Source organism: Camelus dromedarius, chromosome 16 (genome assembly GCF_036321535.1).
Source record: "Camelus dromedarius isolate mCamDro1 chromosome 16, mCamDro1.pat, whole genome shotgun sequence".
NCBI classification, from domain to species: domain Eukaryota; kingdom Metazoa; phylum Chordata; class Mammalia; order Artiodactyla; family Camelidae; genus Camelus; species Camelus dromedarius.
Genome location: NC_087451.1, coordinates 12,401,259 through 12,420,104, shown reverse-complemented (window position 1 = coordinate 12,420,104; position 18,846 = coordinate 12,401,259). Strand labels below are relative to the sequence as shown.

Here is an 18,846-nt window from a genome sequence, read left to right as displayed (position 1 = left end):
AAGGAATAAAATGAGCTGTCCTGTTGTCATTATAAATAACTCAAGTGTTTGAAAGCACTCTGTAAAGTGTGTAATGTACATTATATCCTACTGCTCCCATTTTATACATAAGAAAACATGCTCAAAAAATGTTAGATAACTTTCCTAAAATGACACAGCCAGTAACTGACAGAGCTGAGATTCAAATCTTGGTATGATTCTTATGCCTCTTAACAGGCTCATTCAATAGTGACTTCTAAATCACTGAAGTGATTCGCATAGGCAAATCTACTTGACAGTTATGTCACAGAACAGACTGAAACTTCAAAGGACAGTTGGACTAAATGGTTTTCAAGGTCCAAATTCCCACTCTGAGATTCTATGATAAAGGATTCTATATAAAGACTTCATGAAGAATCTTCATTATAATTTTATAGGTAAAAAATTCAACATTATACAAACTGAAAATTTAAAGATAAGATCAAAAAGCTCTTTATGTTCTTATTTATACAAGAACATAAGTTTTTATTTATAAATAAATCATGTATTTATATTTCTTTAAAGATTAGTATACTTAAATATACCTTTCAGACACATCAGGATGTGGCTGAGTGGGAAGTGAAGATGACTCTCCAGAAATCCCAGGTGTCTGTAGAGCTGATGACGGTTGCCCTCCTAGCTGGCCATTCTGAACTGTACTCGCTTGTGTAGACATGGACCCTGCAGCACTACTGTTCATGCTGCCAAAGGGTGGAAATGAAGGTAGTTTATTTGATGATACTCCACTATTCAAGCTGGAGGATGATGAAGATGAAGTTGAAGTTGTGGTCAAAGTTGAATTAGCTGTGGCAACTGAAGAAGACATGGCAACACCTGAAGTCACTGTCATAGTGCTGTTTGCTGCAGATGCTATGCTGGCAGATGGAGTATTAGCATTTCCAGTATTTGTCATCTGAGATGGAGTAATCAAAGACTGACTTGTAGGGGCAACTAAATTTGGCTGGGAAAGTAGAGAGCTGTCCAATGGCTGGGAAGCAAGATAAGGACCTAAAGATAATAAAAACAGGCAGGATATTTAATTCTTTATTTCACTGGGTGGTTCTTTATTTACTCTAATATATAAATAATAATATCTAGTTGATACTTTTTTGGTAATTTCCCTCCCCTAAGTTGCTTGCTAACAGTACAGCAGATACTAGCTTTCTATTTCCCCTAGAAACTTCAGAAACAAATTTTAAATGGAATTGAAAAAGTAAGCCAGTATTTTCATACAAAATAAAGAAATGGTTTCCATGAAAATATAATCAAGTTCTATTTCCTGGGTATAATTAATTAAATGGAAATAACAGTACCTAGCAAATTTTCATAAAACCATTCAAAGATATCCTAAGTCACAAAGTGAATAAATACAGACTATATTGGGAGCTAATTAAATATAAAATGGATGAATGTTACCATGGGGTTCAAATTATAGGAATGTCTAATGAGATTCAATGCTTTGTTTCTGTGTCTCTTTGGATTAAGTATAAAGCAAGTCCGTTGATATTTAAATTCAAGGGTGTTAAAAACAAGTCTTCAATAGCTATCATTTTCCTAGTTCCAAAAAAGAACTGCTTGTTGGTGTTGTAGAGGTAATTACAAGTTGTTTTATCTCTAAACCATTAACAAATCAAGAATCTTAATGTTAAGAAACTTAAATAAAAATACAAATTCATCAGACCCTAAAGAAGCCACCAAAATTTTTTATAACCCACAATTTCTTCCTATTTGATGAGATCTCTATTGCAGCGATCAACAAACTTTTTCTGGAAATGGTCAGAAAGTAAGTATTTCAGCTTTACAAGTTACAGTCTCTGTTACACTACTCAGCTCTGATCTTATAGCACAATGAATAGCCACAGATAATTTGTAAATAAATAAATGAGCATGACTGTGTTCCATTAAAATTCTATTTACAAAAAGCTGGTGGACTGGGTCATACTTTGCTAACAGTGGCCTTATACAATAAATACAAATTTAATACCTAGGTCATATCTGCAGACTTGTGCATAAAGCTTGAGTTTAGAAAATGCTTCATTGTTACCATCAGCTGCCTGAGAAAACCATTCTGCTACCAACTTTTCCGATAGTTTCTTTGATGCAGTAGATCCAACTCTCATGATTCCATCCGTCAACAGTCGAGAAATAGGTCTATGTTGACCCAATCGACAGGACTATAAATATACATGTAGAAATCAGAATTATTGAGTTTATTATAGTTTTTAATATATATCATAAAATAAAGCATTTAAGTTATTTAAAATAAGCTTTATCATTTTTAGTTAGCATTTGGAATAAAATTATCAAGGGTGAAATGGTGCCATAGGTCTTTTTACATTAGAAATCCACTAAATTTTAATCAAAATTAAAATATCTCCAATGAAATAAAATAATAAGAAGGGCCCTAGAACTTGTAGTCTGAATAATGAAAACCTGCAGAATATAGAAATGTGAACATAAACATGCAGTCATTTTAGTTGTGTATCTATCCCAACTCATGTATGTAAATACATGTATCTAATCCTTCCTCCAATTCTGCAGGCTTTCAAAGACTTTCAAAGGCTTTAATAATCTAATATGAATAGTGACTCTCTAAAAGGTAACTAGATAAATGATGTCTCCCCAAACCTATTAAACTATGGAACTTCTTTCTGGGAAGATTCTGTAGGACTCGTGTTGTAAATAACATTCTTTGGAAATACTTACTTTTACAAATCACAGTACAGATAACCTTGTAATTAAATGGGACATAATGAGGAGCTTAACTAGCACAAATTAACAATTCATAAAATAAATTAAATTTCAAAGACTAGATTTCAAGCATTTGTGGGAAAAGGTAGATACTTGGCTCTTCGTAACCTTGGATTCCACATCCATGGATTCAATCAACAACAAATAAAAAATATTCCCAACAACAACAAAAGGGAAAGTTCCAAAAAAACAAAACTTGCATTTGCCATATCTGCAACTATTTACACAGCATTAGGTATTATAAGAAATCTAAAGATGACTTATAGTATAAGGTAGGATGTGTACAGGTTATATGCAAATACTATACCATTTTTTTATAAGAGACTTGTGCATCCATGGGTTTTGGTATCTGCAGAAGGTCCTGAAACCAATACCCTGAGGATTCTCAGGGATGACTTTACAATGAAGACTTTATGTTCCAGAGTACTTAAAAATTTTAATCACTGCACTCAGTGACGGATACAACATGAAAATTATAACTTAAAGATCAGCCAAGAATTTCAGAAATGAGATGGATCTTAAGAGACATCTAGCACAGCTTTATTTTAGATATGAGGAAAGTGAGACCTAGCATTATTAACTGAGGTCCTAGAGACTCATGACTAGAATTTTTATAAATGTAATTTTTTTCCTGGCCATTTAACAATGTTACCTTTGTTTCAGAGAAGGATTATCTTAAATGGTACATACATGCTCTCAATGTTTTTTCCCCAATATGGCAGTTTCCACTGTGACCCATGGCACACACATTTAACAAAGGGTCTGGGTCAAAGCTGTAAAGAATGTAACTGGCTGGTATGAGAAATAAACATCTAGTCTGACATCATTATTATTCTTTACCAGTCAACTGAAATGTCCAGTACATTTTATATATAAACATACAAATCATAAGGTAGTTTTAAAATGCCATCTCTTTTTAAGAACCTACCTCATATATTGCAGTAAGATCTCTAAAAAAGCTTTTGGCTCCATTTAACAAGGCTTCATTTTCTGGACATAGTACAACATAGGCTATATCTCGTTGAGATCCATAGGGTTCCAGCATAAGTCTCTCCCAATAAGGGAGAGCAAATGGAGAAAGCACCAGAAAATCAAAATCATAACCCAACAGAAACGTGGGGATTGGCAGTGGTTCTGGGGATTCATCAGTTCCTAGATAAGAAACAACATATTTTAAGAAAACATTTAAAAGAGGAGTATGTCTTCTTATTTAAATTTCAAGAGTTACTGAAGTCAGTAGTAGTAGTAAAAAAAATATTTGACTGAAGGCAAAAATACCTAAAAGCCAGTGATTGAGGCTCTTCCAGTAAGGAATTTGCTAAAGAATCTTCATAAAACACATGACTTACCCCTTCACTTAAATGTAAAAACAGTAACTTGAACAAAAACTTATTAGTACAAAAGAAAATATGGGAGAGGAATTTTTTCTTAATTATATTAGTTTCAGGTGTACAACATAGTGATTTGATATCTTTATACATTATGAAATAATCACTGCAATAAGCCAGTTGCCATTTGTCACCATACAAAGTTGTTACAATATTATTGACTACATTCCCTATGTGTACATTACATCCCCATGACATTTATTTTATAGCTGGAAGTGTATACCTCTTAATCCCCTTTACCTATATCACCATTTTATTTTTAATAAATCTGGCCAGGGGAAAAATAAAACAACAAAAAATTAAAATAAATTAAATTTGGACTGGGAAAAGTCTTTTCAAGCATAACACAAAATCTGTCCATTTAAAAATTAATTAATCTAACAATAGATATTTAAAATTTTGGCATAAAAAAACACTATAAACAAATCCAACAATTAACTACACATTGGAAAATGAAAATCTGCAACACATGACAAAACGTTCATTTCCTTACCATATAAAGGAGACCTATAAATCCATGAGAAAACTATCAACATCCTAACAGAAAAATGGGTAAAGGATATGAGCAAAGTTCACAGAAACAGAAATACCTCTTATACATAAAGATGTTCAATCATTTAATTAATAGCAAACAATTATAAAATTTACTATGTGCTAGATAATGTTCAGGTATCTTTACATACATTAACTCATTTAATCCTCACAAAAAAGATGAGGCAGACACTAATATTAACCTCACTTTAAGAGATGAGAAAGCAGAAACGGAGAAGTTAAGCAACTTGTTCAGTATCACACAAGTGGCACAGGTGGAATCAGAACCCAGGAAATCTACTGAAATCCACCGTCGCAGTCTATATGATTCTACTTCTCAAACTATAATGAAATAACCATTTTCACCTCTACTCAGCACCCTAATGGCAAGGGTTTGGGGAAACATACATTTCACTGGTGTGAGTTTAAATTGATAGTTTAGAGAGTAATTTGGTAATATTTTAAAAATATACACATATGATTTAAGCCAGGGATTTTTGTTCATTACAGAAAATGTTGTAATGATAATGATGCCAACAATCCTTATGCCCATAAACAGTGGACTGGTAAAACTTCATATGTAAAGAACAGTGAAATATATTCAGGTATTTTTAAAAAAGCTCCATACGGACTGATCAGTAAAGTACAAAATTCTTGCATGTCAACTGTTTTGGTTTTAAAAAAAATGTTAAAACTACTAGTAAGTAGTTAAGTAACAGAGAAAAAAAATGATGAGTAGAAATCAAGACTCAACTTTTAGTAACCTTCAGCCCATTTTAAAACTTGTTTCCAAATTTCAGAATGTAGCTGTCTGCCCTGCACAGGATTATTATGGGGGGATGACACAAGTATACTCCACTTAGATGATTTCAACAAATAAAGGTTATCAACCCTAAGAATTCTTGGTTCAAAATCAATGTCTATCTCTTCATTAGTGTAGCAGCCCTGGTTCAGATCCAGCTGAAAGTTAGTTTGCCTCAGGGCTAGACTTAAAGCAGTGAACAAAAGCCAGCAAATAGTGACAAAAGCCAAAAGATCAACCAAATCAAAAGTATCTGTCCCTCCAGCCTGCCAGGGCCTGAAATTCTTTCCAGTAGGTACTGAGGTCAAAAGAGTAGACCTGGGTTTGAGTCTCATCCTACCATTTGACGGGCTGTGTGACCTGATACAGGTCATCTCACCAATTAATGGTTTCCTTATCTGTGTAATTTGGCCCTTTGGGGGAGACTGTTATGATAATCAGTGAAATGCTATAAAATGAATTGCACAATGCCACATGAATTGTGGGCAAGTAAAGAAAAACTGCAAGGATAAAAAAAAAATAATTTAGCCATTAATAGAAGGATGAAAGAAAAAAAGCGAGAATCTGCTACTTCTGAATATAATGCATTCTAAAACCATGCACAAAAGTCAAGGATTTCAATGTTAAGAACTGTTATTCCAAATATTTTTCAAAAGTTCCAATTACACCCCACCTTTCAGAGAAAATCTTCAATACATAGTTCAAGCATTTTGAATGTTCTTTCCATTACAGACCATAAGTCTGCTGTGTACTATATTGAGATAATTCACTTGCTGCTCTTGTCACGACTGGTAATTTGTTTTTTGTTTTTTTCAGTGAAGACCTTGGAGCCTTTTATCACTACTATTCCTCTCTACTTTGTACCCCATTTTTCATTCAGTTTTGTAAAATGATAATTTACAACAAGAGTAGTGTTTCAGTCTTTTTTAAAATTTCTGGCCATGTGATTCTTCCTCCACGTAAGATCTTACTGGTCAATATAACATGTAAAAACAAATCTAAGTCAAGCTGTTCTTTCTGAAGTATAGCTGGAGAACCTAGTAAATTAAATGTTGAAAATGTTCAAAATAAGAAAAGGCTAGGATTGACCACGCTAGATTTAAGTCAAGCGTATGCCACAAAAACATTTAAGGAAGATAAACGTGCTTATTAAAGTTGAGCAAAAGAAACTGAGAACTCAAATAAAATAAGCCCATACACATTACTACAAATTACTTACCATAAGAGCCTCGGCCAGCCATTTTATGAAATTGTTGCCAAGTGAGAGGACCTTGAACTCCCCAAGGCCTTACTGTTCTTTTTTTCTGAATAGCATCCTGAAGAACTGGCTGAAGAGATAGGAGCATTCGAAGTATATCCTGTGAGCACTGCATACTCACATCTACAACCATTTAGATAAAAAAAAAAAAAAAAGAATAACAAATGCTTTTGTCAACTCACAAAAAAATTTTAAAAAGAAATGTAACAAACCATTGTAAATTAACTATACTTCAATAAAAAAAAAAAGAAATGTATCTAGGGAAGTTCAGCTCTTCACCCCAGATTAAGCATCTGCCTATGTACAGAACTATATTAAGTTCTATCTAAAATGATCTATAGAAATGAGTTTTCTAGACATTTAAAACCAAGAAGAAATATAATAAAAAGTTATTATAACTCATCTCCATAAAAAAGTGATTCATTAGCTCATTAACCAATTTATAAATTAATCCAAAAAATTTTTTTTGCATTTATTCTGGTTATTTTTTGGTGCTTATAGGTATCTTACCTGAAAGAACTCCGTCTCACACAGAAATGAGCTATAAATTCATATAAATTATGAAACTCAATTAACATCACTTTGGTAAAATGACCAGATAAGACTGGTTATAATGATTAAAGTTTAATTTGTGAAAAACAGTAGTCTGTTACAACTCTGAAACATACAACTTGCAATGCAGAAATGACTTGCATTGCTGACCGACTATCAGAATGGATATAAAAGGTGGTGTTCTTACATGTCAAATGGCTTTTTTAAAAACAAATCACAAAATATTACTGATATAATTAATCTGTCCCCCCTAGTATGGTTCAGTTGTATCACAGAGACTGTTTGAATATTCTGCTACATTAAATCATTCAACTTACTGCCTAATTTATTATTCTGGTTTTAATTCCTTATATCTAAATAGTGTATAGAATCAGAAACAATTTAATTTCATATATACTGCTTATTATATGTTTAAATAAACTATTATATATAATAGAATACTACATAGCCATTAAAAGTGGTAACAGAGCTAACTGAAATGGACTAATGACTATGACACTAGTAAATTTTAAAAAAGGTTATAAAACAATCGATGGAAAATATTTTACATAAATAGAACTATGTGTATTCATATGTGAATATTTACATAAAACAAAATCTAGAAAAAGTTTTCATTGGCTAAGGTTGCCTACCATAATCAAACTGGAAACTTTTAAAAAACATGTAACTACAGAGCTTACCCTGAGAAATTCTGATTTGGGTGAAGTTCAGACATCTGTATTTTGATTTTAACTCAGATTTCTCATAGATACTCTTTCATTCTTAAAAAAAAAAAAAATCCTGAAGACCCACTATGGGTCAGGAATTTTGCTAGCTGTTAAGAACACTGTGTAAATCAATTCTTACTCATATCTTCAGGGATTTTATAATCTTGTGTGGGAGACTGACATGAAAAAGAATATAATCACACATTATGACAAGTACCAGGTCTCTAAGCTGAGAACTGGTCAGAAAGCAATGGTTTTTAGAATATATAATGATTTTTAAAAGTGATTATGAAGGACAGACATATAGATCAATAGAACAGAAGTAAATGTCCAGAAATAAAACCTCACATTTATGGTCAACTGATTTTTGACAAACATGCCAAGACAACTTAGTGAGGAAAGAATCTTTTCAACAAATGGTTTTAGGGTAACTGAATATTCACTACAAAAGAATGAAGTTGGACCCCTTCCTTACATTATATACAAAAAGTTAATTCAGAATGGACTATAAACCTAAATGTAAGTCCTAAAATGATAAAACTCTCAGAAAAAAAACACAGAAGTAAATTTTCATGATTTAAGATTAGGTAAAGCCTTTTTAGATATGACACCAAAAGTATAAGCAACAAAGGAGAATAGTACACTGAACTTCATCAAAATTTAAAACTTTTCTCCTTCAAATGACATATCAAGAAAGTGAAAAGACGACCCAGAGAACAGGAGAAAACATGTGCAAATCATACAAGATAAGGGACTTGTATCCAAGAGATACAAACAACACTCTATCTCAGTAATGAAAATACAAAAACCCAATTAAAAAATGGGCAAAGGATCCATCTGAAAAGACATTTCTCCAAAGAAGACATACAAATGGACAATAAGCACATGCTCAAAATCATCAGTCATATGGGAAATGCAAATCAAAGCCACAATGAGATAACATTTCACATCCAACAGGATGAGTATGAAGCACGCGCGCGCACGCACACACACACACACACACACACAATGACAAGTGTTAATGAAGATGTAGAGAAAGTGGAAGCCTCACATTCCAAGTCGGAATGTAAAATGGTGCAACTGCTTTGGAAAACAGTCTGGCAGTTCCTCAAAAGGTAAAATGGAGTTATATGACCCATCAAGTCTACCCAAGAGGAATGAAAACATATGTTCAGACAAAAACTTGTACACAAGTTTATTATTCAAAATAGTCAAATAGTGGGAACAATCCAACTGTCCATCAACAGATGAATGGGTAAATAAAATGTGGTATGCCCATAAATGGAATATTATTTGGCAAAAAAATGAAGTACTAAACACACGCTGTAACATGGATGAACCTTGAAAACATTATGCTAAGTGAAAGAAGCCAATCACAAAAGACCATATAATGTATAATACTATTTATATGAGATGTATAAAGAGGCAAATCTGCAGCAATAGAAAGTATTCTGGTGGTTGCCTAGTGCTGGGAGGGAGTGGTTAGAGGAAAATAGGGATTGACTGCTAACAAATATGGGGTTTCTTTAAGGGTGATGAAAATGTTCTATAATTGTGATGATGGCTACACACTCTGTGAATACTAAAAACCATTCAACTGTACACTTTAAATGGGTGAACTGTATGGTATGTCAATAAAGTTGCTTAAAAACAAGTGATCGTGGAGTGGTGCGATGATGGGGATGGGCAAAAATATGGGGCAATTTTTACTCCTACTTTACTGTACCATCTAGATTCTTAACTTCCTTTTCAGCAAGTATGTATTTTTTTTTATCATTAGAACAAAGCTTTTTCTATCTTGAGAAAAATAAACATTGCCATTAAATTATATAATCTATAGTTTTGTAAACTTTTAATTCCTTCAAACAATTATTTCAACCCTCCTTGGACATCTACTATATGCCAGGCACCGCTCTAGGTATTGGGGATATATCAACAAAAAAGACAAAAACCCTTTCTATTACATAGAACTTTCATGGGGTGAACTTAATGGAGTGAGAGAGACAATAATTAATCAATCAATAAATTATACAATATATTAGAAGGTAATAAGCAAACACTATGGAAAAAAGCAGAAGAAGCAGGATGGAGAATATGAAGAGGGGCTTGCAATTTTACACTGAGAAAATGACTTCTCACAAGATTTAAAGGAGATGAGTCACCCATGTAAATACCTAGAGGAAGAATGTCTCAGGCAGAGGAAACAATCAGGGCAAAGATTCTAATGCAGGAGCTTGCTACTATTTCATGATGTTGCTATAATTTAATGGAAAGTATTCTAATACTGCACATTTAGGGAAGTTTATACCATCAATTTGTTTTTATATTGAAATTTTAAATTGAAATGTAAAGCCATTTCTCTTTTTTGTTTGTTTTGAATTATTTTCTCAATATAAGTTCTTAGGATGAAATTCATCTTTATGGCTGCAGAGTTATCTGTTTACATCAATGTTTGCTGTTATACAAAAAAAGTACACAAGATAATATTCAATATTTTCTATTACTTGGCAATAAGTCAGTTCTTTTTTTTTTTTTTTTGAGGTGTAATTGACAGATTATATTAGTTTCAGGTATACAAAGTAGTGATTTGATATTTGTATATACTGCAAAATGATCACCACAGTAAGTCCAGTTAACATCCATTTCCATACATGCTACAAAAATTTCTTGTGATGAGAAATTTCAAGATGGGTTGGTTCTTAAAAATAAAGAGTACCACTAATGCTGCTGCTGCTGCTAATGCTACTACTATTACTACTGCTAACATTTGCGTTCTCACTTTGTGCCAGGCATTGATCTCTGTTTTATACGTATCAGCTCACTTGCCCCTCTCAACAATGTATGAGGTAAATACTATTATTGACTCTATTTTAAGAAACTGAGACACATAGAGGTTAGATAACTTCCCCAAGGTCACACAGTATACAGCAACGGAGCCATGTTTCAAACTCAAGTAGTCTGGCTCCACGGTCTGTGGTCCTACCTATGGTTGAAAATAATCTTGCCCTCTGTTTGAATATCTTTGACATTTACTTACACCTTTCTCTTTAAAAACTTGATCCTTGAATACAGTGAGTTTGGTGAATCATCAAACTGTACCATGAAAAAATTTAACCACTGGTCCATGCATTGCCCTATCTTATTTCACAAACTGTCTTTAATGATAATATAATAAACAACTATGACCTCATTACCCAAGAACTACAATATTACCCGAACAATCCTATTAAGTGCGTCTCCCTATCCTATCTCTCAGCTTTTAAGAATTAACCACTATCCTGATGTGCATCTAAAAAATACATTTAGTTTTGCCTGTTCTAGAATTTTATAAAAAAAAAAAAATCTTACTACACAAAATCTGGAACTTGTTCCCTCTCCCACCCCTCAATACTATTACTAAGAGTCACATATTTGTTATATATAGTTTTATTCATTTTTAGAGCACATGCCACCTGTACTATCATAATTATTATCCATTCTTCTGTCAGTGGGCATTTAGAGTATTTTTACTTCAACCCTGCATTACAGTTTTAGTTCTCCAAGTAGTCTATGTATAATTTAAATGCACGGTATCTTCGTATCTCTCAGAATACCAAGCACATTGTTTTGCACATGTGTCAAAAAAAATGACCAGATTAGCAGATGACATAAGGATCAAATCAACATTATTAAATGGCATATATTACCTAAGAACATTAATTCTTAACAAAAATCACATTTTGAAGGAGGCTAACTTTATGGATAATTACCAAAAGTCTAAAAAGTTAATCAGTGGTATACTGAGACATCTTTTTAAAAGTTTAAGTTTTCCAGTAGCTGTGCCTAAAAGAAAAATACCTAATTGATTATTTTAATAATAATAATAGCAGCTTATATTAATTCAGTACTATGCGTCAAGCATTGTGTTAAGCACTGCACATGGATTAAATCATTAGATCTTTAATAACTATACACAAGTATTTGACATTGATGATCATTCTCTCCTTCAAACATTTTCTATACTTGGCTTGCAGGACACCATACTCTCTTGGTTTTTCCCCCTACCTCTTTAGTTTCCTAACCTAGATCCTCCTCTTCTTCCCCATCTCTAAATGTCAGTTCCATCTTTGGACTTCTCTATCCACAGTCATCCTCTGGCTTATTTCATCCAGCTCTATCATTTTAAATACTAATAACTCACACACACAAAATTTTAATCTTTAGCCCCAACCACTCCTCCGAATTTTAAACTCTTATCTCCAAATATGTACTTGACATTCTCTTCCAATGTTCCCCGCTTCTATAATTAGCACCATCATTCATCCAGTTGCTTAAGCTATCCCTGATGCCTTATCTTTTCTTGTGTCAGCAAATCCTGTAGGTTCTATTTCCCAAATATGCCTAGGCCTCTACTCCTCACATCTCTGTTGCTTCCAATCTTGTCAAAGCTACTATCACTTTTCACCTGAACTACTGTAACTGCCTCCTAACTGATCTGCTTCTACTCTCACCTTCACCACCTGCAATAGCTCATGTGATCTTTTAAAAAACTAAATAGTAAAAAGATCATGTTACTTCCCTGCTCAAATATAGCTTCCCATCACTTTTAGAATGAACTATAAAGGTCTTACTCACATAGTCCATAAGACCCTATGTGATTTTGGTGCTCAGTCACCTCCTAGACTTCATCTCCTACCAGTCTCCTCATCACCCAATTCCTTCCAGCAACAGGGCCTCCTTACTGTTCCTCAAATACATTAAATATACTACTCCCTCATGGTCTTTACACTGTCTGAAAACGCTCTTCTTTCATTTAGCCACACAGCTCACATGCCTCTACTTTATGTAGGCCTTTGCTCAAATGCTGTCCCTCAGTAACAGATTCTCTAAACATACATCTAATGTAGCACATTCTTGTCTTCTTCCACTTGTTTACCCTCCCTTTCCTTCAAAACACTTGTCAGTTTCTGACACTATTATAATTACTTATTTTTCATTTATTATTTTGAGTCTTACAGATTCAAAAAGGGCAGGAAACAATGTTTGCTTTGTTGAATACTGTGCTTTATAAAAGAACAGTGTCTGGCACTACTAGGTGCTCAATAAATATTTAATGAGTGAAAGAATGTTGAATAAAGCCGACAACTAGCAGTCCTCTGCTAATTAGCATGTACGAAGTACCTTTTATACTCCTATACAAGTATATAATTACAGGCTTGCAATAACCATACTTTTATTAGTGAAATTAAACGAAACTGCTAGGAAATTCTTCCTTTAAAAATGTCACTCTTAAAGGAGTTTTAAGTCCAAATTTAAGTGTCTCCATCAATTACATGGGAAATTGCCTTTAATACTTTTTCCTAAGAAGGAAAAGCAAAGTCATAAAACTAAATGAAAATAAACAGAGAAACTATTCCATTAGCATACTTACCATTTCTTTTGGACCAGGGGTGTAAGCATGAACTTTTCACAAGTGCTTCATCAACTTTTCCTCCAGACATGTTATCCATGAACTGACGCCCATGCTCTAACGCAAGGTAGCAATCATTGCAACAGTCCCGTTCTTCAACACGTATCCAATTATTAATTACACCAATTTTAGGGAAAGGATCTTGGTCTGCAGCTCCAAAGGGTGAAAATAAATTAGTGCACTGATCTTGTAGCAATAATATCAACTCATCAGGCAATTTTTCAGATTCCTTTAGTCCTCCATTAACATGTTCAGCAGAAGTAGCCCTGAGAGCTTCAAAACGTTTTTCTGCTTCTTTGCCACATTCTGTGTTGCGTCCTATGATATCTAGCTCATCTTCAAGAAATAATCCTGAATTGTTTCCAAATTTCCTGTTCATGACAGCACTGAAGCCGCAGGTACACCTATACTGTGCTTCCTGCGTTGGATCTGGAATGTAAACTCCAACATCGGCACCCTTGATATTCATGTTGCAGACACAGATACAGCAACTATCAAAGTTACAGTCTTTAAACAAATTCATAACTGATTCCGAAAGAATGAGGTTTACATAAAGACTGTGTGCTTCAGGGATGGAAGGAACAGTTGCAGGTTCAACGGAATTAAGGGGTCTACATGTGGATGGGGTGGAAGCTGGTGAATATAAGTCTGAATTTTCATATTTGACTGAACCTTGAGCACTAGCAGGTCCACCAGCTCCACGAGGAGTCCTTGGAGTCCTTGGAGTCCTTGGAGTTGGAAACCTAGGGGTAGATGGGGAAGGAAGAATTCCTGCTCCACTGTTACTAGGAGGTGCACTGCTAGGAGGCATTCCAAAAGAAGTATGAGTTTGAGGTGTATAAGCAGGGCCATATTCTTGATCCATAGTACTTCCATCACTAGTGTCACCAGGGTAAAAGAAATAAAAACATACACAAAGGAACATATTAATAATGTGAAATACAACTAAAAATGTCCCAAGTATTTTCCATTAACACTGAAAAGATACGAAAGCACAATTACTGCAATTAAATATATTTTTGGTTAATATATTCACTCTAGGTGATTGTCCATTATAAATAAAACCTGTGTACACTCTTCCACATCCACATTTACTATCTATACATTTCCTGTACTACAAATACCCACGTTTCATTGATTCTAAGATGCCACTGATTGATTGCTTTTTTTTTTTAGAGATATTCATGTATAAAAAAGGACAATAGCAATTTTAAGATGTTACCAATTACAAAAAAAATTTCAGAAATATTTAAATACAAAAAGTTTGTGAAATATGGCAAATGTACAAATGAAAGTAATTTAGAATTTTAGACCAATAAAAGGTTCTTCCAAAGACATAATTAAAGTTTATTGGTCTTAAATGTTTCAATAGTTTAACTATATCCAATTAATACCATTATAATCTATTAATTAGAAAACAATTTTCAGAATTGAAACTAGTATCTTTCTTTCAGGTACCAGCATACCAGGTTCTCCTATGAAAAAAATTAAAGCTACATAAGCATTCATAAACTTTACCAATAATATGAATTCAAATCATACCCTTCTTTGATGAATGGCATTGTAGGTCCCGAAGGAAGCAATTCCAATTTCCCAACAGTCCAACTCTGACGGTAAACACACTCTTCTGGCAATTTGATAGGAGGCAGACACTGGCTTGGTAGAGTTTTTAGAGGTGCAAACATGGAACATCCCACTAGAACTTGACAATTTTCAGGCTTATAAACATAAGAAAAATCCTACAATATAAAGACCATAACTTTCAGCATCTTATCTTCCAAGGGGGAAAAGAAAAAAAGAAACTGATTCTAGTCTTTTTTTCCTTTCTTTAAACAAAATAATAAAATGCAAATATAATTCTACTCTTTTCTAAAAGGCAGTCTTAATAGTGTCACCACAATTTAAATTTGTTAATTATAAAACTAGAATCACTATGAAAGGACTTTTTAATATAGCCACAAACTAACTCTATATAAAAATATAGAAAGTGAATTATTTCCTAGAAAAATAAAATACTTACTTTGATTTCAGAAGGTTTTGGGCTACAGAATCCTTCATCAACCTCAATTTTGAACTGTGCTCCTACACTAGAACTATTTCCTTCTAGAACAGTTCCTCCAGGTGTTGTATCCATACTACAATATTCTTTATTATTCATATTCATTGGGGAAAATCCCATAATATGTTGTTCCAATGATGGTGGTGTAGGATACATTTTATGAAGATCTGCAGTGCCTGTATTTAATAAAACACACATTTTAACCTAAGAATAAAAAGAAGTTACTCTGTGTTTAAAACAAAGGGGTAGGGAACTTTGTTGATATTAAAGTCTGCAGATTTATCTGGAACACAGATTTGGGAAGCTTACTTATGCAGGATAATGGGTCCAGATTTCCTGTCTTTGATTCCTTGCAGCTGGATTTATCATCTGATCCATTTGCCAATTTTTTCGATCCAGGCTATTAAGGAAAAAAAAACATTTCTCTGAAATTTAAATCCAAGGTGATCTCAAGATAGTAATCATTCAGATGTGGTGATCTCAAGATAGTAATCATTCAGATGTAACTTCAAAGTATAGCCCATTTGTGCCAAATGTGTAGAGCCAAATACATACTAGGTACAATTTACAGACATAAAAGACATTTTAGGTAATCAATGAACCCAGCTTAGGTTTCTCTACTGATTTGATAATGCTCCAAATTAACAGAGGGAAAAGTTCCTTCAAAGAAAATGACCAATACTTTCAAAACACAAAGAACCACCTACCACTTAAAACCTATTGAAATAAAAATTAAAAAAACTTGCAATAAGAAAGGTTTGTAATTAACATCAGAATTGACTTGTAGTAAAAGATATGCATAAAGCTTTTGTCCCTTTAAATACAAGGCATTAAAGATTCCTATATAATCAATCACTCCTCTGAGTTCTTCTTTATACTTTTATCTTGTTTAATAATCCCTGCAAAAATGCTACAACAGGAAAAACTAGGCAAAACTTAAGAAAGATCTCATATGATAAAGCAACAGGATCCCTAACTACAGGTAAGTTTTAATACATTGAACAAACCAAGTGTTAGCATCTCCAATCTGTCACCAGTGTTGTTAGAGCTGTCAGCTTGGTTCCTTGTCTCCTGTTAGCCACTCTGTCATAGATATGTAGACTAAGCTCTGATTACAACCTTTTGCCTCAGTAGAGCCACAACTGACACACAAATGGTAGAGGGAAAGAGAGTATAAAGGTACCAGAGTATTCAGGGATATATTTACCTAAAATATATTATATTATGAGATGTGGAGTTAAAGTTTATGTATAGTGATATCTGCTTTATGTCACTTAATTGAAGACAACAAATATGCATATATAAGTGTGTGTCTATATATCTATACACATATAAATATACATACACACACACACACACACACACACATATCTTTGATGAGAAAAGATTAAAAGTATATATTATATAGGACAAGAAAGACCAAATGTACTATAGAAACTTCCAAGCTACCTTTACGCAGATGAAAAAGGAATTCTCTTTTATAATGAAGCACCCAATTCATTAAACTGTCAGAAACTTGACATTCTAGGGAATCTCATTTTAAAGTTTTAATTTTTTATCTTCACTTTTCTCTGCAAATGGGTGTTAAAGATTAAATATTACTTTTTCTTCCTCTTTCATTATTATAGTATGTAGATGTCTTAAAATAATGACTATGATGTCAAAGAAATTCAAAAGAAGTAGTATTCCTTTAAAAATTGACAAGGAATATAATTTTAATGTTAATTACTTATTATTTACTAATTGAGTCGATTTGGGGGTCATTTCTAAAACTAGAGGCTCAAAAATTAGGTAAATAATTTCTGCTTCCTAAGGACTGCAGAAAAATAACATATAGCAGAGCTCAAAATAAGCTTAGTCATACATATCCTTCAAACGTTAAAAAAAAAGAAACTCAGTTTATAGATGATATTATGTCAAGAATGCTCTAACATGAGGTTAAAAAGAAAAACCCAACTAAAAAAATTTTATTCCAAAATATTTCCTATTGTTCAGGACTAAAACATAATATTCAAGTCACATATCTCTTAAATAAGCTTATATAAAATCAAGGAAAACAAATTATAATCTTAATCATTAACAGGATACTCACTGTCAGTTCATCTTCATCAGAATTAAAAAGATTATCAAGGTCAGTATAAGAAACAGCCAGGTCTGAGTCATAAATCAAACTGGTTGATGGAGGACGAGCATGACTAGTAGTGCGTGGAGCATCTACATATGTCAATCAGAAAAACACAATCAAAAATTCTACTACTGACCAAATAAGTATTATTCTATTTATTTAAGCTAGACATATAAATAACTGTGATTTGTTTAAAAGCTGAAATTTTTTTCCATACAAATAATGTTGTAAATAAATGATGGTATCTTCTCCAGAAAGCTCACCAAGGGCTATGTAATCCATAACATAGCTAAGTAATCTACATGAATAATATATCAAATAAAAATATAAACACTATTAGGAAAACAGAATTAAACACACACCCATTTTAATTTTGCTATCTTCCTGAAATGTAAAGGAAGCACAGAATAATTAAGTGATCTGAGTCAGACAGACTATTAATTTGAATTCCAACTCTAACATTAACAGTATGACCATACAAGTTACTTAATTTCTCTGTGCCTCAGTAATGGCAAGAATTACATGTGATGGAATGTAGGTAAAGCAATTTGCCTAGTGCCAGGTACTCAAGTACTTACTTAAGTAACTCAGTTAAATTTCATTTCAGTTCCAAAATTTTCCTTTTTGCTTTTCCACCCCAGTTTTAGGGGGAATATATATGATAATTTAGGAAAAAATAAAAATGCCAAAGTAAAAGTTAAAGTCCTCTCATCTTTGTGCACAAGAAAAAAAAAATGCAGTTTGGTGTATAAACCTTCCAAAGCTGTTAAATGACTTGAAATAGCCTTCACTTTCAGAAAGATGGAAGTGACTTTCCAAGTGCCTCTGCATGTCAGTTCTAAAGATTCACTAGAGCAGTAACTCTGAAATTTTAGTAAAAACGTAAAAAATCTAGAGTACTTACTAAAAATCAAAATTTCCAAGTTTCACCTCAAAATATGCTCCAGAATGTGGCAGACGGTCCCACATTTTGAGAAAGCCACACAAGTACAAGAAGGCAATTACACATTCCCTATATCTAAGGGTAGGCAAATAGGCTAAAGAACCCAAACTGTTAACTCACCAAGCTACTTAAGAACCACTGACCATCAAATTTACTTCATGAAAGACCATCTCTTCCTTATTCCAAAGGACTCTTTCCTAATTCCTGTTTTTAGTTGCACAGAGCCTGATCCTCTCCATTTATTCAAATATTACAAGAAAAAC

General features: G+C 33.1%; 1 protein-coding gene across 2 annotated transcripts in view; it reads right to left on the bottom strand.

The window, feature by feature from the left end:
* MED13 (mediator complex subunit 13) overlaps window positions 1-18,846 on the bottom strand; it is an 83,523-nt gene that overhangs the window by 15,489 nt on the left and 49,188 nt on the right. For both annotated transcript variants that reach the window (XM_031468021.2, XM_064494991.1), the window contains 9 exons: window positions 17,608-17,729; window positions 15,825-15,915; window positions 15,477-15,691; window positions 14,999-15,195; window positions 13,418-14,334; window positions 6,710-6,871; window positions 3,698-3,921; window positions 2,003-2,192; window positions 564-1,026 (listed from right to left, as the gene is read on the bottom strand). In XM_031468021.2, the coding sequence (XP_031323881.1) occupies window positions 564-1,026; window positions 2,003-2,192; window positions 3,698-3,921; window positions 6,710-6,871; window positions 13,418-14,334; window positions 14,999-15,195; window positions 15,477-15,691; window positions 15,825-15,915; window positions 17,608-17,729 (2,581 nt within the window). The remainder of the gene's footprint in view (window positions 1-563; window positions 1,027-2,002; window positions 2,193-3,697; window positions 3,922-6,709; window positions 6,872-13,417; window positions 14,335-14,998; window positions 15,196-15,476; window positions 15,692-15,824; window positions 15,916-17,607; window positions 17,730-18,846) is intronic.